Source organism: Haemorhous mexicanus, chromosome Z, assembly GCF_027477595.1.
Source record: "Haemorhous mexicanus isolate bHaeMex1 chromosome Z, bHaeMex1.pri, whole genome shotgun sequence".
Taxonomy (NCBI): domain Eukaryota; kingdom Metazoa; phylum Chordata; class Aves; order Passeriformes; family Fringillidae; genus Haemorhous; species Haemorhous mexicanus.
The window spans coordinates 32,458,153-32,476,815 of record NC_082381.1 but is presented as its reverse complement, the minus strand read 5'-3'; the positions used below and the strand labels follow the sequence as shown (position 1 = coordinate 32,476,815).

General features: G+C 38.8%; 1 protein-coding gene across 4 annotated transcripts in view; it reads right to left on the bottom strand.

Moving 5' to 3' along the window:
• The window catches only part of PRR16 (proline rich 16), a 139,583-nt gene extending 121,201 nt beyond the window's left edge, over positions 1 to 18,382 (bottom strand). For 2 of the 4 annotated variants that reach the window (XR_009490353.1, XR_009490352.1), the window contains exon 1: positions 18,113 to 18,380. Coding sequence is in view for 1 of the 4 variants with exons in the window: in XM_059874077.1 (XP_059730060.1) it covers positions 18,113 to 18,274 (162 nt within the window). In the remaining 3 variants the exon portion in view is untranslated. Of the gene's footprint in view, positions 1 to 18,112 lie in introns of all 4 variants that reach the window. The other 2 variants (XR_009490354.1, XM_059874077.1) reach the window with 2 other exon arrangements.
• Between the last annotated feature and the right edge of the window lie 281 nt (positions 18,383 to 18,663).

Here is an 18,663-nt window from a genome sequence, read left to right as displayed (position 1 = left end):
TGCAGAGCTGCATTGAGGCTATAATGTTACACAGCATTTAATTTACAAAATCCTTTTTCAGGAGGTATTTCCAGGTGCACCATACTTGTAATAAAACACAAAACTAGGTCAACCAAGGAAAAATTATTAACTTCAGAGCTTAGTTTCAAATTTAAAATCACATTTAGATAGTAAAATAGTTTTCAAGAGAAGAATTTACTGAAGTTCGTGTTTAGAGCCAGAGCCAGGGCTTGTCTTGTATGTTTGCTGTAACAACAATTCCTATTTCCCACTGAATTTAAAACTAATTCTCATTCAGCTAATGAAAGTGCAAAGATGGTCTTCCTAGCATCTGAACAGATGCACATGCAATGGAAGGACACCAACAGTCAAGCAAGAAAGTTAAAAAATGTGCTCTGAACATGCCAAACCTTGAACAGTGTCACAGTGATTACGCAGAAAGGTTACTCAAGGAGCCAGTTTGAAAGAAATGTTTAAAAGAAATCAAGCAGGTAAGACAGTGTACTTGTACATTTGTATATACAAAGAACAGCCAGCAGTACACGCATATCAAAGCTGTGCTAAACTCTGTTTTGCTTAAAAACCCTAACGTAAAAAGACAAAAGCTATATAAAAGTCAACACAATAACAATATAATCTGTTTCTCAGTTTCAACTGCTGACTTAGGCATAATTTTGTAAGCTAGCAATTTGTCACCTCTAAATATAACAAAAACTTAGGAAAAAAACCCTTCTTTTTCCCTTATTTTGAAGCTGTGAAGAGTCTTGCAACACATGTGAAACTGAATAATACATCACTGACTTCTTGTTTATGCTGCAACACAATTCAGGACTGAAACCAATTTGGAAGAGGTAAACAGTGTCTTTCCTCATGGTGTATTACACCAGAAGCTTCATCACCTTTACCAAAAAAAAATAAAAAAAAGCTGATATTATCCAGTGAAAGAAATAAGGGACTACCAGAGATAAAAAATGGAAAGTATTCGTATTTTTATTTTTGGTATTCTTTTACTTCATGAAAAGTACGCTGCATGGAAACCAAATGTACAATGGAAATAACTTGGAGTGTGTCACACAGTTCACCTATAGAAAGTATTTCCTTTTTCCAATATGCTTAGTTTTAACAAGGATTTCAATTTAAATTTTAAAAAGCATCTCCCCTAGCTCCTTGATGGCTTTGCTTAATTAAAATTACAATAAAAGAGTGTAACCAGTTTTCACAGTACATGCTATAATGAAGCATGAGCAAATTGCACTTTTTTTTTTCTTTAACTTTTCTTCTGAAAGGGACCAAGATCATCCATAAGGAAGGAATAAAATATTCTCTTTAAGTGTCATATATGATTGAAGGTGATTATTGATCTAGTTAGCAAGGTAAAACAAGAGCACATTTTGTTAAGAACATGATACATTTTTAATGAAATTAGTTTAGAATATCTTTGATAAATAAGACAAAACAGAAGTGAAATTTAAACAAGGAGACGTATATAATTTAGGCTAAAAAGAAAAAATTATATACCAGCAGGACAAAATGTTGATTTAGTAAAACTATGCAATTCAGATCATTTTAAAGTAATATTTGCAGTTACTTTATTCAACCATAATTGAATGTACTACTATAGCCTGATCAGACTCTTCAGACTCTGAAATACTTTTAAAATAGCTACCTGCTTATACCTGATGCCTTGGAGACCAGTGAACATTACATGAGCATTACAAGATCCTTCTCTGAAGAAGGTTCTGAGAATACAGAATAATGAAAAGACAATCACAGACTCTCAGAATGGTTTGGGTTGGAAGGGCTTTAAAGGTCATATAAGTCTACCGCTCCCTGCCATAGGGAGGGCGCCTTCCATTACACCAGATTGTTTAAACAGAAAGGTGAAATTTCCTCCCGAAAATACAGTCGCCTTTTTGGTGGTACTGTCTCCTCTGATGCACACTGATTTCAACAGTGCTTCAGCTGGAAACAGTTAACAGATAGACAAACTACTACACTTCTTCACAATTCTGTTAGCTAATTTCAGCTACCTGTGGATTTGTTTTGCACAAACCATCTCAGAAATTGCCATTTTACAGCAGCCTTGTTTCAGTCAGGGACTTGGTTTTAGATGTTGGTTTCCATTATGTATGTTTCAGTTTTCCTGAACCACTTAGTAAAATTTTGCATGCCTTTAGTTTCCTGTCCACTGGAGTCTAAACCTTAAATATTAGGGCATAAATTTGGATAAACAAAATTGCCCCTAGAATTTTAGCTGGAACTCCTGACACATGTACTTGTGGTCCAGACTTAGGACTCTCAACTAAGACCAACATGACTAAACACCAAAAGTCAAGCTGGCCTGAGACTAAAGCAATATCTTTTCATAAGAGACCTCTGAATTATTGTTTTGGAAGATACAAAAGCAAAAGAGACTTTGAAAAATCCCTAAAAGGTCGTGGGAGAAGATCCAGTAGCCAATTCAATAAATTTCAAAAATACACTGATCCTACCCCTGCTTCTATCACACAGCTTGGTGGTACCATAGGATACAACTGACATCAAAATTGTACTTATCTTGCAGATGTGTGTTTCTTATTTTCTGATTTGTCAAAAATAAGCTTATTTCAGCTGAAGCAAGGAGAGCCATAAAGTCCTTAATACACAGAAAAAAAAGGTGTTTACTGATTCATAATTGCCACCCTCCAGTCCTATATCTGGAGACAAAATCCCCTCACCTCATAAATGTATTATGAAAATAAACTCATTAAACATTTATGAGAATTTCCAGCACCATAGTGACATTTATCACAGAAAACACCAATACAGAATTAATTCTTCGTTCAGAAAAGCCCTGAATGTCACGTTATGTATAAGGCTGGGCTATCACACCAAATAATCATAGTGGCACAGTATCACACTGCTAATTACTAAGCACAAATCATCACAAAATACACTGAGTAAGGCAGTCTTACATAACACAGCTATAGGAACGCAACTGAAAACTCCATCAAAACTAATTAAGAAACCATTTAAAGAATACATAACCTAAGTTTATGTTCCATCTCCTAGTTTAAAATGCAAACCAAAATAGAGGAAAAGACCAACTCCATAATTTGATACTACACTGATAGATTGCCATAAGACCACTGGCACAGAATGAAAAAAGAGAACTGACATTCATGATATGAGGGATCTGAAAGACTGAGGCACCTTTTACTAGAGGGTTTCACTCACTCATAGATCAAGGTCCAAGAAAATCCAGGACACTGGGAGTCCTTTAATTCAGCACTCTGAAAAAAAGGGACTTTAGTACATGGATTCCACTCAAAACTCTAAAACTTTCAGTCAGACTCCTCTTCATCCCAGAGCTATCTAACATGCACACCTCTGGTCACAACTTTACTATCATATTGGTATCTCATTTTCAGTCATTTTTCCACCTCTCTATGACAACATTTCCTTATGCAAAGGCAAACTGTACATGTAATTTAGGTGCATCACAATATCCTAAGCCCAGCTTATCCTCAACCTTCTCCTTTCCTTGGAGGTATGCATCTCTCCACTGACTTAGCCTAGCATAGTAGCATGGCTTACTCAGGAGAGGAAGAGACAAAAAAGAATCTTGTTACAGCAGCTCAGAAGGAACATTTACATCCCCTGGTCATGTCAGACAGGCTTCTGTGATCAAAAAACTACACTCTAGCAAAGGCTAGACTTCTTTGCTAGAGTACAGAAAGGAAGCAGCAGGGGGCTGGGGGTGGGGGGAAAGCTTTCAAGCATGAAGATGACAAGCATGATCAAAACCATGACGTTTTCCCAGGCTTATTGCTCTGAAGTAGATCAGCTACTTAGTCTAAAAGAAAGGGGGCTTTTTAAAAGATAATAACAGCATGATACAGAACTCAGCATTGAAAAATTCTGTCTGAACTATTCGACCTTAACAAAATAACTGAAGGTGGTATCTTATAACGGGAAGCATCTGCCAGCTAATGATGTGTTACACTTTCTACAACATTACATTCGTCTTCAAAGCAAAAATAAATTAATAAAACCAATTAAACTCTCCAGAATGGCATTTTGCGCATTTGTAAATGTACCCAGCCATTCTGGACAGAGCTTCTTTGACATGAACATACAGTGTTATAAAGCAATTTGGTCCTTCTGACATTATTTTACTTCACAGATAGAGTAGGTTTGTGCCAACATGCAAAGAGAAATTCTTAATGTCACTCCCTCACAGAAGAACACCACTTAAATTGCTGTATTCAACTACTACTACTCTTACCTTTAATGGGGTATGCTAATATAACATTTCCCAGAGCCTGAAATAAAGGCCATAAGACTGGAGAGAGTGGAAATGGGGAAAAATCATTAAACAGGAAACTCTAGTCCCAACAGGGTGTTACTCAGACCAAATGAAACCTAACCCTCCAGGAAGACAGGGAACCTCGTGAAAATTAACTGTCCTGATGAGAGTATTAAGGTGTTGCCACAAAACAAAACAGGCCAGGACACCTAATGTTAGTTAATTAGAACCATTACTTTATCTTAGAATAAGGACAGAATTTAAGTCTTGTAAGTTGCATTTACTCTAAAACGGAGAGAGAAAGGAGAGGGAAAAGAGAAAAAGGCAATTTGAAATATGCTTCTGGAAAATAATCATGGTATGAAAAAACAGAGAAAATTCAGAACCACAATATATGCTTTCCTAATGATGCAATATGCAAGAGAAGGTGATGTTTGAATACCCAAAAAACAAAATATTGACAAAAGAATCCCAAAATAATATAAATAATAGCAGACAACTGCCAATGTGGAATAAAAGTGGGCATATTCCTTCACAAAAAAAAAGACTGGCAATTAATGATTAGGAAGAGAAAGTTTTTACAGGAAGTAGGAAAAAAAAAAAGAATAGAAAGGATAACAAATGGCGAGGATAAACTTCAGTGAAAATCTTTCTGAGGCTGTAGTCCTGACATTTCAGATTTCCTTTGTCAGACCATACAGACACTGCTCAGATGCTGAAGACCAACATCAGTTTCCTTTACTTTTTACTTGCCTTTTTCCACTCATCTCCTTGTAAGCTCAACTTCTCCAATATATATTGCTGGAACATTAATTTAATAACACTACAGGACTATAATCATTGTTTCATAAAAATTCGTGGTAATTAGAAATCTTTGAACCTAGTCCATGGAATCTACTTCATTGTCCAGTAAAGTACCCATTCACTGGTACTGGCATTTCCCAACTCCAAATATGTCCATTAACACCTTCAACATTGCCACTGCTAATGGTAATACACAAGTATTCCTGAGGTGAAAGCAGACAAATTCTTCTCAAATCCTACTTCAATAAAAGATTATACAAACACAAACCATTTCAGACCCTGTAAAAAAAGTAATCATAGAAACCCTGGCATATAATAACAGTAGATTAACACATTCAGATGGAAATAAACAATTTTAAAGCCTTAAACATAAAGAGGTCTTGCATTTAAAAAATGCAGATGTTGACAGAAGCCATTAAACAGGACTGGCCCCATCACTAAGCCCTGAGGAACTCCACTGGTGAGCGGCCTCCAGTGATTCCATTCACCACCATTCCCTGGGCCCAGCCATCTAGCCAGTTTTTTACCCTTCAATTAGTACACCCCCTGCACTCCTGGATAAGCCGGTTTCTCCAGGAAAATGCTGTGGGTGACAGTGTCAAAGGTTTTACTAAGTCTAGGTAGAAGGAGATGCTGAAGAACAGAGATGCTTTCCTATGGCTTTAGGGAATGCCCTCTCCTTAATTTTGTCTGCTCTCATCTTCAATGGATAAAAACTCATATTTCTTCATATTGTATAGCAGCAAAATGTTCTACAATTTAAGTACACCCTGCCTGAAAAGAGAAGTCCCCATGGATTTCTGATCACTTTATAGTTATTTTTTTTTCTAGATATGCAACAAGCAGTAGACTTGGGTCATGAAGAAACAGCAATGGAACTCCTTAACCAGCCTTTGGCTAATGTCACACACTATTTTTATTAATTACCGTGTCACAAAAGTTGCAAATGCTCTCAGTAAATTTGCTGATGCGGGAGAGCTAACAGACAATACACAAGGCATGAATTAAATCTCTCAGATACTTTTAAGTCGGATAAAAATCCCCTTATGCATTATCATAACCATGAGGAGAAACTAAATATCTTTGTGCTACAGACTGGAAGTCAAGAAATTCATAGAGCTCTTTGCAGACGGTTCATCATGAAATGGCTGCCAGAGGGCAATTTCTCACCAAATAGAAATGAAACTTCAGAATCAAGCGAAATACAGTTCTGGCAAAGTTCTGATTACATCTCACCTACAGTATTGTACACATTCCTGTGAAGAACAACTCAAGCAAAACAGAGCTAGAAAAGCTCTTTTTCATCAAATGGAAAGACTCTACCAAAGAAATTTAAAAAAAACCCCAACAAATTCTTTACTAAGGTACCAACATACATGAACAACTAAATGAAGAAATATTCAAGAGCTACCACAGCTGAGTGGCAACATCAGCAAAAACAAACTGCAACAATCTTGGTATTGTTATTTATTTGTCATAATTTATTTATTTCTCCAATGGAATTATTGGCCTAGATTAAACAGTTTCCAGACACAAAAGCATAGTACCAAACTTCCTGTCTGCATTAAATATCAATCTGCAATAAGAAGCATCTGAAGTCTCATAAAATACCTCCTCCATTGGAATAAAACCTTAAAGACATATACACCTGCTAGAGCACTACACCAGGAGAAAGCAAAATAGCCACACAGGCTACCAGTTTAATACTACATTCTTCAAGGAAGAATTCTATAGAAGTGTTGCATGTCAACAGTTACTATACAAAAAGCAAGGAAACAATTTAATCTGTTCAAAATAGACATTTAATATTACAAAATCCACTTGATCAAGACTTAATTGCAATGTATCAGCATTTATGTAACAGATAACTTTGTTTCACTATGTACAAGAAATCATGCATATAAGGAAGACATATCATATCTGTAATTTGGAGTGACAAAAGTGATGCCTCATTTTTGATTAGTAAATTAAACTGGGAAATAATAGATGAACATGGCAGAAGTACTCTGCCTGTACAAAAAAAAAGCTGCTATTAAGTGAAAACTTGGTTTTTAGAAAATTAAGCATCAACAATTTTCCAAGATCCCTCTGGGCTTTGCCACTCTTCCAAAAGATTGTGATAAAAAAAACCAAAAGCCATTTTAAAAGCTGTCACACAACACCAGGGCATCACTCCTAAAATATGAGATGTCACTGTCAGTAGCTGTGAAATCTAAACAAAAGCCCATTTCACATTTAGCAAATTATTCACAAGACCTACGAGATTTTCCTTCTTTCATTACAGATTATTATTAACTACATTTGACTCCATAATACAAAGCATCACATCAAGCTTACTTACATTTTCCCAAAGAAAGAATAAATCAAGAGGGTTATTTATTAAATTTTTATCTTAGTAGCCTGTTTTATGGCCCTGATTGACTAATATCTGTTGAACATACAAATTCAGAAACAATCTTTATTCTAAGCCAGATATAAACTTCTAGAAGACTACCAGATTATGGGAAAAATAACTAGGTAAATTAAATATTCTGTTGAAATTATCATAAAGTAGCTTCTGTTCCTAAGATGATGTACACTGAATAAACTCTGACTTTGATAGAGCTGATATCTTTTTTTTTAATTCGTTAGAAACTTGAAGTAGATATTCATGACGCCTGCCAAGTGCTCATCTCCTAGAAATAGTACCCAGCTGTCATTCATTGAAATACAGTCTGTTTTCCTCTATGAGGATCATACCTCTCGTACTTGCAATCTTGCCATAAGCACTCAGAAAAGATTCATTATTGAACAGAAAGTTTCAAAACTACCTGTAAGGACTTTTAAAATGTAGAAGATATTTTCAGATTTTTTTTAAACAGCATTTCCATAAGTTAACTGATATTAAATGCAAACTTTCTATGTATGCGTAGCTTTAATCAATCTCAGACTACAATTATTTTGCATGACATGAATTTCAGGCTTAAACAAAAGAATGGGAATTTTATCATTGCAATTAATACACATTACTGTCTATACAAATACTGGGGTTCTGATTTCTCCTAGAAGTAGGTATGTGAAACCAAGACACCAACTTTACACACAAACATATACATCAAATGTCTGGAATGACTGGCACTGCTTAAGGACAACAGCCAACCTAGTACAAGATGGCACAGCTCTATCAAAATCAAAGCTGAAGCACATCAGAAAACAGAAAATTCTGCTGCTAAAATTTAAGGCATATAAACAAAATAAATAAGTGTTTGTATATTATTTAAGTCCTTACAATTCAAACATTCTTTTTTTACAGTTTTTTCTTTAGCAGACAGAATCAAATAATCACCAACTGAAAAACAGCACATGCAAATCAATTGTCAACAGGGAACAAGAAAAAACAACAATCATAATATCCTCCTTCTTTTGCTTAAGCAGGAACACCCCAGACTGTATAGTTTTCTAGTCTTAATAAGCTATCTAAACATTGTGTTCATACACAGGTTATTTCTTTATCCAAATGCCATAGTTTTACTGAACCTTAAAACATGACATAAAATTACCTATACGCATTGAAAGCCAAATAAGTCTAGACTGTACCTCCCTAGATATCACAGATAAAACTTCTTAGCACTAGCAGAGGCCATCTGCTTTGATGAACTTACCTCATTCAAAGCATCTCTGCAATCGTCAGAAAAAACAGGCAGAGAATAAAGTACAGTTTAGCTGGTAACTGAAAATCATTTATTTAAGAGAACAGTTATGTAGTATTTTGAGAAAAGATCAAGCAAACTTTAGAAAACAATGATAACCTAATCTATCATGGATAGCTTTTCCTGCTGTAATAACAACCAGCTAACTTGAATCCAAACAACAGCTTTCACTTTCTATCTACATTAGATTAGAAACTGAACTAAAACCAACTACTAACAATGAGGCTACACATCAGAATCTCCTAGTATCATGCAGAAAATTCAAGAGGAGGACAACTGAGATGCTAAGATAAATGTCAGAGTCACCTGAAAATTTTAGGACTATCTTGAAACTCTGATATTGACTTCTGTGTGTCAACTTTCAAGAGTGGAGAGACAAGCACTCTAATGTTTAAGAACACAGATGACGTCTGACAGCTCCTAGCAGTGAGGTAAATAAAGTTACACTTAACATCTGAACCTGTTATGAGGGAGAAAGAGGAAAAGGGCTAGGAAAAGAAAACAAAGAGCCTCAGAGGAATGGAAGGATTCCCACGAGATTACTAGAGTGAAAATGAAAGTGAAAATCAAGCAGACAAGCAAAATTAATCTTAATTGTTCACAAAGTTAACTGCATTACATTGAGTTTGCCTGGACAATTTCATTGGAAGGCGAGGAAAAGCATATATCACAGTTTAGTGTAGAGGTGTTATGAGAGCAGTAGCAATTCCTATAAAAGCAGAAGGGGCTGCAGCCCTTCCTTCCAATCATCACTGCCTAACATGACATAGAGGTTCCAGTGGCTGCATTCTCAAACACCAGCTCTGAGCCCTTGGTGTATGCACTTGTTGCATTCATATAAGGAGCTACACTGCAAATCTGTTGTTTATTATTCTGTCTGAAATTTAATAAAATCTGTCTTCACAGGCAGTGAGAAGTACACAACTACTTATTACTGCAACCTTAATGAAAAAATTCACTATATATTCTCCTGCTAATATTAAAATTTCAGCTGAAGAAATGTTTATTGATGGAAGCAAATATTTGTGGCTCAGCATTTTTACAAAATATATATATACCTGATTTTTTGAATCTAAATCTGAAATATTGAGTGCAGGTCTGGGCTCCCAAGCACAAGACAGATCTGAACACACTTGAGCTAGTCCAGCAAAGGGGTTGGAAGGGGCTGAAGCATAGGCTACATACCTGATTAGGAGTAAAGGAGACAACAAGGGGCACAATTAGAAATTACAGGAAATTCAGCCTAAACACCAGACCAAAAAAAAGCGTGATTCAGCACTGAAACAGGCAGTCCAAAAAGCTTGTGGATTCACCATCTTTGAAGATATTCGAGAACAATACCCTAAGCAACCTGCTCTAGTTGACTCTTGAATGGACAATCTGGACAATTTCTAGGTGCCCTTTTGAATCTCAACCAGTCTGCAGTTCTGTATTAAGAAATAAAATATCTGTTCAACTCTTTGTCCAATAAATACTGAACTTTCAGTCACTTATTTAGCTGAAAATCTCAATGAAAAAGCATACAGAGAAAGAATTACACTTTGTTTTATTACATTGCTGTAAAGAAAAAACATACTGACCTTGATGCTTCATATTTTCACATATATATTATACAGAAAGGACACTGTTACATAGATATGAACCAAGAAATTAAAATGGACAAGCAAGTCTTAATACTTTCACTTTGTTAAGTTTATAGATTCTACATCTTTTAGGCCAGATAAGCTGCCTGCTTTAATACAGTGACATTTCCAGTAAAGTATGAAATGTTGCTAAATGCCAAAATTTCAGTACACTTATCTCATGTTTTGCAGCTGAATGAAAAGCTCAAATCAAGTTTTTCATATCCCATTGAAGTCTAGAAACCTGCTGCAGCTCATTTCACCTAATAAACTTAATAAATACATAATAAACTTCTCGCACTATTTTCCTGGGTATTAAGTCTTATCTTCTTCTCCTGCCTACAAGGCAAATGATTGCGCTGCAAGTAAGGATGTCTTACTCTGATCCTACCCAGAAGCTCTTCAGTCAAAGAACTGAAGTCACAGACCAAAACAAACAGAAGAACATAATACCACCATGGGTCCAACAGGAAATAATGACTCTGGATTTATCAAAAAAAGTAAGGAGAACAAATTAAAAGCGTCTTAAAATTAAAGGATTTTTCACATTACTGAGAAATAATCTTCAATGAAATCTGGAAATGATTCAATATTAGTGCTCTCAGTCTTTATAATGCAATGTGGCATATGCTGCAAGAAACAACGGATGGGTTTGTTAACCTTTAAAGAGGCAGGAACACAATACATGTTTTTTTTGCAGAACCAACAACTGATGGTACTACTGCTGTTCAGAGACAATTGCTCCTCACTGCCTCCCATCAGCTGTACTGCAACAATTCCAAACTAAACCAGAATGGCAGTGGCTCAGCCACCAAGCCCTGTCATGCCACTCATCCAACACACACAACCTGACAGAGGGGAGCTGTAGTGCAAGATCTGCCAGAGGATTTTCTCAGCCTTTCCACAGGGTCTGCTTTTCTCCTTCCCCGGGGTACAGTAATAAATGGCATTTTGAAGCACTGCAGTTCACAGCAATGACCAGTCAATTTTGTGTAGAGATGGGCAGGAGCTGTAATTAGGAGGTATGTATAGGCTGTAGTATTTTATCTCACATTCACACAACAAGAAAACAATGTATATTAACTGCAATTTGCTGCTTCTATTAAAACCAAACAAACAACAAACAAACGAACAAAAAGCCCAACTACTACTAAGAAAAATAAAGCCCAGTCTACATATAGTCAACTAGGTTAGTGATAATCGGCACGGCTGTCAGACACAGGCTATGCGGGAAAGAAAGCAGTCCATTTGCAAATTAGACCCCTTTAGTCTCTCTGCCTCACAGCAGCAACCTCTGCTAAAGCAGGAAAAAGAAAAGGCATAAACTTTCAGAAGATACACATGAGCTACCCTGCGAGGTTACTGAACATTAAGGTTTTTTTCACCAGCCTTTCAAAGAAAAAGTATAACATTAAGAGAAGACTATGAGCCATCAATATTTTGCAACCCTAAAAGGAATGAAAACTGGAAGAGAATAGTCATGCTCATTCACAAAGGTATTGTGAAACAGGCACTGTGGTAAACCACTCTAAACTCAGGGACAACATCTGCACCTCTCCCACAGTTCTCCCAAGAGCAGTACTAATTAGTTGTACACAACACATGTGTACAACATATGCAGTATTTTGGCTAGAATTTTTTACTGGAAGTAGGAGGGGTATTCCAGAACTTTGTCCAAGGTGAGTAATGCAAACAGAAATATTGTATCATTGCCAGAAGAAAACTTCAAAAATCTTCAAAGCGTCAACGATGCTGTTCAACCAAGTCATTGATGGGGCATAATGCACTCATACACATGTGTAGCAGCAACTAAATTCTTTAAATTTTGAAGTTTAAACAAAAATTATGCTACCCAAAATTAATTTCCATCATTCAAAGTCAATGGAAAAAATCTGACTGCAACAGACTGAAGTTTGTGCCTCACTATTTCTGTTTCCTGTATCATGGTCAGCAGTGCACAGACTGTGTGAAATTCAAATTTTACAAAAACATACGTATTTCCACTGTGGTTCTGTTTTTATTTGAAAACTGAATTTATATATGCTCTATTTAGCTCCTGACAGCACAATACACATTGCTATCAAGAGTTCAGTATTACATATAAAGAATGAAGTAGCTAACATGAGTTTAAACATAAAATAAGTAGCACAAATTAGCAGTGTGCTTCCCTCTGTCAAGTATTCTGATATTAATAAGCAAATCTCTATAGGTATTATTTTCATGGGGTTACACAATACAATTACTGACTCTTGGTAGACATGGCTACAAATCAAGATGTGGAGCAATTTATATGCTGTCATGCACCAGCATATAAATGTTTCTGACCATCTCAACACATGGGGTTTTTCAAGGTTCACAGTTACCTTTTAGCTCCATTAGTTTAATTGACACTACTAGCATAAGAGTTTTATCTTAGTTCATTGCAGATTTTATTGTCTATAACTGTATAAATGCTTCACAGACCACAAGAAATAAATGGAAAGAAAAAAATACAATACAGTTATCTATTTACAGCCCTCTTTGGACCCCTGGGCAGAACACAATAAAGTTGTTGTGCAGTGCTTCTCTTACACAATGAATCATACTCTGCAGTCAAACATCCAGGTACAGTACATGATTGTATCAGGCACAAAGGAATAAGTGCAATAATAAAGCAGAAAAAACCAATCTGTTACTGGAGAGATTAGCAAGTTTTGGAACGGCAACTGACTTTACTCATGCAACACCTTGATCCTGGTACATGAGCTGGATCCCAACCACAGCCAGAGCAAAAAACATTACAAAAAAGCTTCAGTCCCTCACACACGTTACTGACTAGGATCTGCATATGCAGCCAGTGTATGCATGGAAGAAAATAGTCCAGGAGGAACACTGTTAAGAGGGCCTGCATCCCTCATCCAGGTATAAGTAGGGCATCTGCATTTAATTGGATTTCTAAAGGTAGGAACGCACATGCACAAAAAGCTCCAACTGCCACTACCTAGCAAAAAAAGAGTGGCAGGTCCTTGACACCTCAACAGAGACCAAAGAGGCAAGAATCAGCAGAAGAAGGAAAGGATTAAAACGTTTTGCTATTTTTCTACCTATCCTTAGGTTTCTATATAGTATTTCCCATACCTATGCTGTAATAACTCCCTGCCTCATCTTCATGCAGCAGTGTGAACCCAGAACACTTTTATATTGGTGCTTGCACTGCCTGCACATCAGAGATACTCATACATGATTGAGTATTGCTGCTCCAGTCCTGTTGGTGGACCTGACACCTCCTAGTTTCTGGTTTAACAGGCAAGAACTTGAACTACCTTCTGCCATCTGGATAGTGACCAGAACACAAAACCAGAAACAGAATGGAAAAAAACTGGCGGTTCAAATAGTAATACACTTCTCCAGTCCTCATCCTGAAATTAAAACCACAGAACACATGACTACCCTTCACTTAAGAGAGTGATGAGTGGCCTGCTTATGGAATCAGGTTGTTTATCCTATAACGAACTTTGTCATGGTGTTTTGGGGGAGGGGGTTGATATCTGCTAGTCTCTTCATCACTTAGAAAATATTTATTTATTAAGTAATGCCCAAAATATATAATCATATCTTTACAGAAAATAAACACATCAGTTAGATGACAGAAGATTATGTACTCATTCTGTCAGCAAGACGTTTTCAGAGGATTTAAAGCAGAGGAGGTAGATTCAAATGACTGGAAATTCACTGATTTACTTGCAATGCCTGTGAGGGCTTCTGTTTCTCCTGCACCTCCATTTTGTAGTACTCTAAACACTGGCAATAGTTACACAGCTGCTTCCTTTCGATAAAAGGTTGGAGCATAGTTAGCCAATTAAAAGCTATGCAAATGTCTCACACATAACTTCCAGGAATTTGTTCTGCAAGATGAATTTTTATTATTATAAAAAGTATTTATCAAATTATTTAGTTAAGTATTTCCTTCATGAAAACAAACACAAGACTACAGAAATGTGTAACATTACCATAAATTGTGAATGCAAGGAAGGTTTAAAAGTTTTATGATCAGTATAAGGTTATATAAATCTCTGTGCCCTTCTGTCCACAGGTGTACGTGTACATCCCCTACAATCCCTTCTGATGTAGCCCAATCAGAGGGCTACATCATGCATTTTACAATAGTTTAATTAGCACACATTTTTTGATTTCCAATAGTACATTACTTAGGTACCAGACAGATAAGTATAAGTTCCAAAAATTTACTTAATAACAACAATCTTTCTATACAAACTCCAGTGAAAAAGGTCTTTTATTCAATCCTCTGGAAGAGAACCAAAGTTTAAGGCTCCACCAACTTAATTTTCAAATAGTCTAGAGTAAAGGAACAGAAAGTGTTACTCAATCCTCTGGCACCCCTTTGATTTTTCTTTGGAATATTCATCAAATAACAGCAACTTAAACCATCTCAAATCCATTTTTCAATGCAAAACCACATCCTGTTGTTGCTACACACCCACACAAGGAGACAAAAGGGTCCATCCAAGCCTCTCCTAAATTAACAGCACTCTAGAAAATGCTAGCCATACACCAGCTCACACACTGGACTTAGCATTGCTCCACCCTTCCATATCTCCCAGTCACCTTCCTGTTTCATCCTTAATCTTCTGTGGTTACCTTAGCCTAATTAGACCAGAACAATAAATAAGGGGGAGAGAAGAAGGGAAGAAAGGACTGTTTCACTTCTGAGACACAGTAACTCTTAAAATGTATTTGTTTTAATCTGCATGATTTAGATACATGCTTCTAGAGAATATTTATAAACTTCATGGTTTGCCCACCTGGGTTTGACGTGCCATCCTCTACTCATCCCTCAATCTTCTCTTTTAAAAAACATTAAAAAAAGGTTAAAGAACCAATCAGAAAAAGGTTCAGATGCAAATATATTTTAATATAAGTAAAGTGTAATAAGCTAAATGTAGTAAATCATACAAGTGCTGTATAGCCATGCTACTTACTGCTACAGAGCAGTTCCTTTTGAAGCAACAAAATGGTATTTCATTTTGACAGTACTTGGACTATGAATCTTAAAAAAGACGACTGAAAGGTAGTCATGAAGTCTATCACAATAATTTAAGTGCTCCATTGAGAATAATTGTAATTTATATTTAAGGGTAACAAATACGTAGGCATGAAAAGAAAAGAAAGTGTTTTAAAAATTATGTAAATCACAAAAAAAAATACAATACCATGGTGTTTTCTATACCACAACTAAATAAATATAACTGGAACTACACAAAAAAAAGGGCTAAAAAACCTACATGTCCTACCACTGCAGCAGCATTGAAAACTCTTTAAATAGTAATAAAAAAAAGATATAATGTTTCCAGTATACAATATTACTCATTTAAAAAAAAAAAAAAGAAGCAACAGAAAAGGTTGCAGCTCAACAGCTGGGCTGCAGCAAACACCCTGGGAAAAAAAAAAAAAAAACAGGCAGCAACAACATTTCCAGAAATACTGTATTTGCAGGGAAAGTGGAAAGTGTGAACTTACATCCTCTATTTCATCATTTTGACTGGTCTTACAGTAGGGAACCTAAATGAAGCACAGTCATATTTCTATGTGTAATCCACCAAAACTGACTATAGACTAACTTCCTGTAAGCTTTAACAAAGAGTCTGTCATTCCCTCCTAACACCTACAAACAACCTGTGAAAGAGACTGGTTATCAGCTTATAATATCACCAATTAACTCATTTTTACACAAAAAGTATACATTAAAGTTATGTCAAGAGTTTTTGTGCAGATTTAGCCCATCCTTTAAAGGCAGACAAACTAAAGGTACTCAGATGGCAAACTTTTGCAGCCTTTCCATAACAAATGTCACAAAAAGTGTATTAAACATACAATGATAATATTGCAATGCAGCAGATGTATATGTATGCAACTTGTATTTGTTGGAGTATCAGAGCTACCATCTTTGTAAGGCATATTTGGTGAAAAGGATTACTAAAAACCTCACATGTAGTCAGAAACAAGATTTAACTATCCTTTTTATAAAAATATTTTTATTTTCTCAAAACAGATGCTGTTGGCAATCCTTGCATCCTTCAACAGGTACACAGTACTTAACAGAGTTACAGCTCTATTTCTCTACAGGTTTCCCTATCAAGCAGAGGTAAATCCAGTTCTCTTTTACAGATGCAGTCAACCAGAACGGACAAGTTTGCTTAGATAAAACATGCAACAGTAAATGATGATATATGATCTGCACTTACAGCGATCCTGTTTGCTCACTAGAGGAAAGCTAGGACTGATTACGTGCAGGGAACGATTTACATTCATGGGACAGAACACATTACATCCTTTCCAGGTCCTGAAAATGTGCTTCTGCAGCAACAGAAGCCAGTTTACGCTATTGGTTCTAGAAACATTTAAAGAGCTGCTCTATAAATATTGTTTATTTTCATTTCAAAATACCTCAACAATTACAAAGCAGAGACAGCAGGACATTAAGAAAAAGAGAAATTATAGATATATTAAAAAAAAAAAAGAAGGAACCTGGAATTGTGGGTGAAAAAAGAGCCTAACAGCTGTGATTAGTGAGCCGTGTGTTTATACATCTTTCAACATTATACAAAGCACTGGGTGAATTTCAGACTGCCTCAGATGGCAAAAGACTGTTGAAAGAAACTTGTTGACAATGTTGTTACAATACAAAACTAATATATGATGGCAAAAAAAGAAGCCTATTATAAATGTCAAATATAGGATTATAAAGCAATACACAGAGATTCTGGACTTGAATTTCGGTGCAAAATCCAACCATCTGTCGACCAGTTGTGTAGCAAAATCAAGATAAAGAGGAAATCTCCAAAAGGACAGCCAAATTCTTTTCCTTCAGCTACTGCATTTCCCTGCTCATGAACACGCCCGCGGTAATCGCACTCTGCCTGCAGATTAACCTAGAGGAGATGACACCCGCCACCAGCAAAAGAGAGATCGCGAAGGCAATCTTGCCAGATAGAGCCGATAATCAGGGCGCTCAGCTCCCGGTGAAGCAGGCTGCAGAGGCTGAAGCAGCGCTCGCCGCGCCGGTGCAGCCGCGCCAAGGGCGGCGGGTGCGCGGGCTCCGGGGCCGCTCAGCCCCCAGCGCCGGGCAGGTGCGAGCGGGGCTGCTGCTGCTGCTGCTGCTGCTGCTGCTCGGGGCGAGCACGGCGCTGCACCGCGCAGCCCAAAACTTAAACTCGCTGGAGCGGCAGCGGGGTCGTTCTGACTCCTCTCCCAGCGCCGGGACGCCAGCGCGGCTCAGCCCGGAATCGGGCAGTGCTGCGCGCCCCGCAGCTCCCCAGAACACCTTTGTGCAGCAGAGACTTCTCAGGAGAGGCTCCCCCCGGGAAAAATAAAAACTCCGAGGGGTGCCCTGAGGTGGCAAGTCCCCGTGTAAGGCCGCCTCACAGTCGTGGGGAGCGCGGGCGGTCCCGGGGCACCCAGGACGTGGGGCTCCAGCCCGTTCCGGGACGCCGGCAGCGCAGCGATGCCCAGCCCGCCCCGCGGCACGGCCGGGAGCTGCCCCGTGCCCAGCCTGGACACCAGTTGCTCGACCCGCGGTGAAGAAGCGGTAAAAGGAGCCTGGGGGCGGCAGAAGAGCTCCGGGGGAAGACGGACCCCGGCCTGCGGGCGGTGGGGCGCTTGCCCCATACGAGGCAGACGGGGGATCCGACCGCGCAGCCCTTCGTTCTCACCTCCTTAAGTTCCTTGGCGACATCTTTCAGGTCCCCCAGGACTAATTCCAAATCCTCCACTATGATCTTGATCTGCTCCTTCACCTTGGCTTTGGAGGCTGCCGGCGGCCCCTCGGACGGCGAGGAGGAGGAGGATGCGGTCCCCTTGGACTGGGCGGACATCCTTCGGGGCAGCCCGGCGCGGCCAGCGGGGCACGCAGGTCAGGCGAGCGTGGCGGCCGCCGGCCGCCCGGCCCCGTCCCTCCAGCTCCCGAAGCTGCCGCAGCCGCTGCCGCCACCGCCGCCTGCCCGCCCGCGCATCCCGCGCCGGGGGCGCCGAGCCGCGCCGCGCTCCGCCGGGCGGCCGCGCTGTGCAGCTGCCATCGGCTCCCGGAGCGGCGCAGGGGGCCGGCTGCAGCCCGCCGTGCGCCGCGCCTGCGCCTCGCCCCGCCCGCGCCACCGCCCGCGCCCGGCCCGCCCCGGCCCGGCCCGGCCCGGCCCCGGCTCCGGGCGGCAGCGGCGGCCGGGGGAGGAGCGCCCGCCGCCCGCGCTGCTGAGGGACAGTGGAGGCC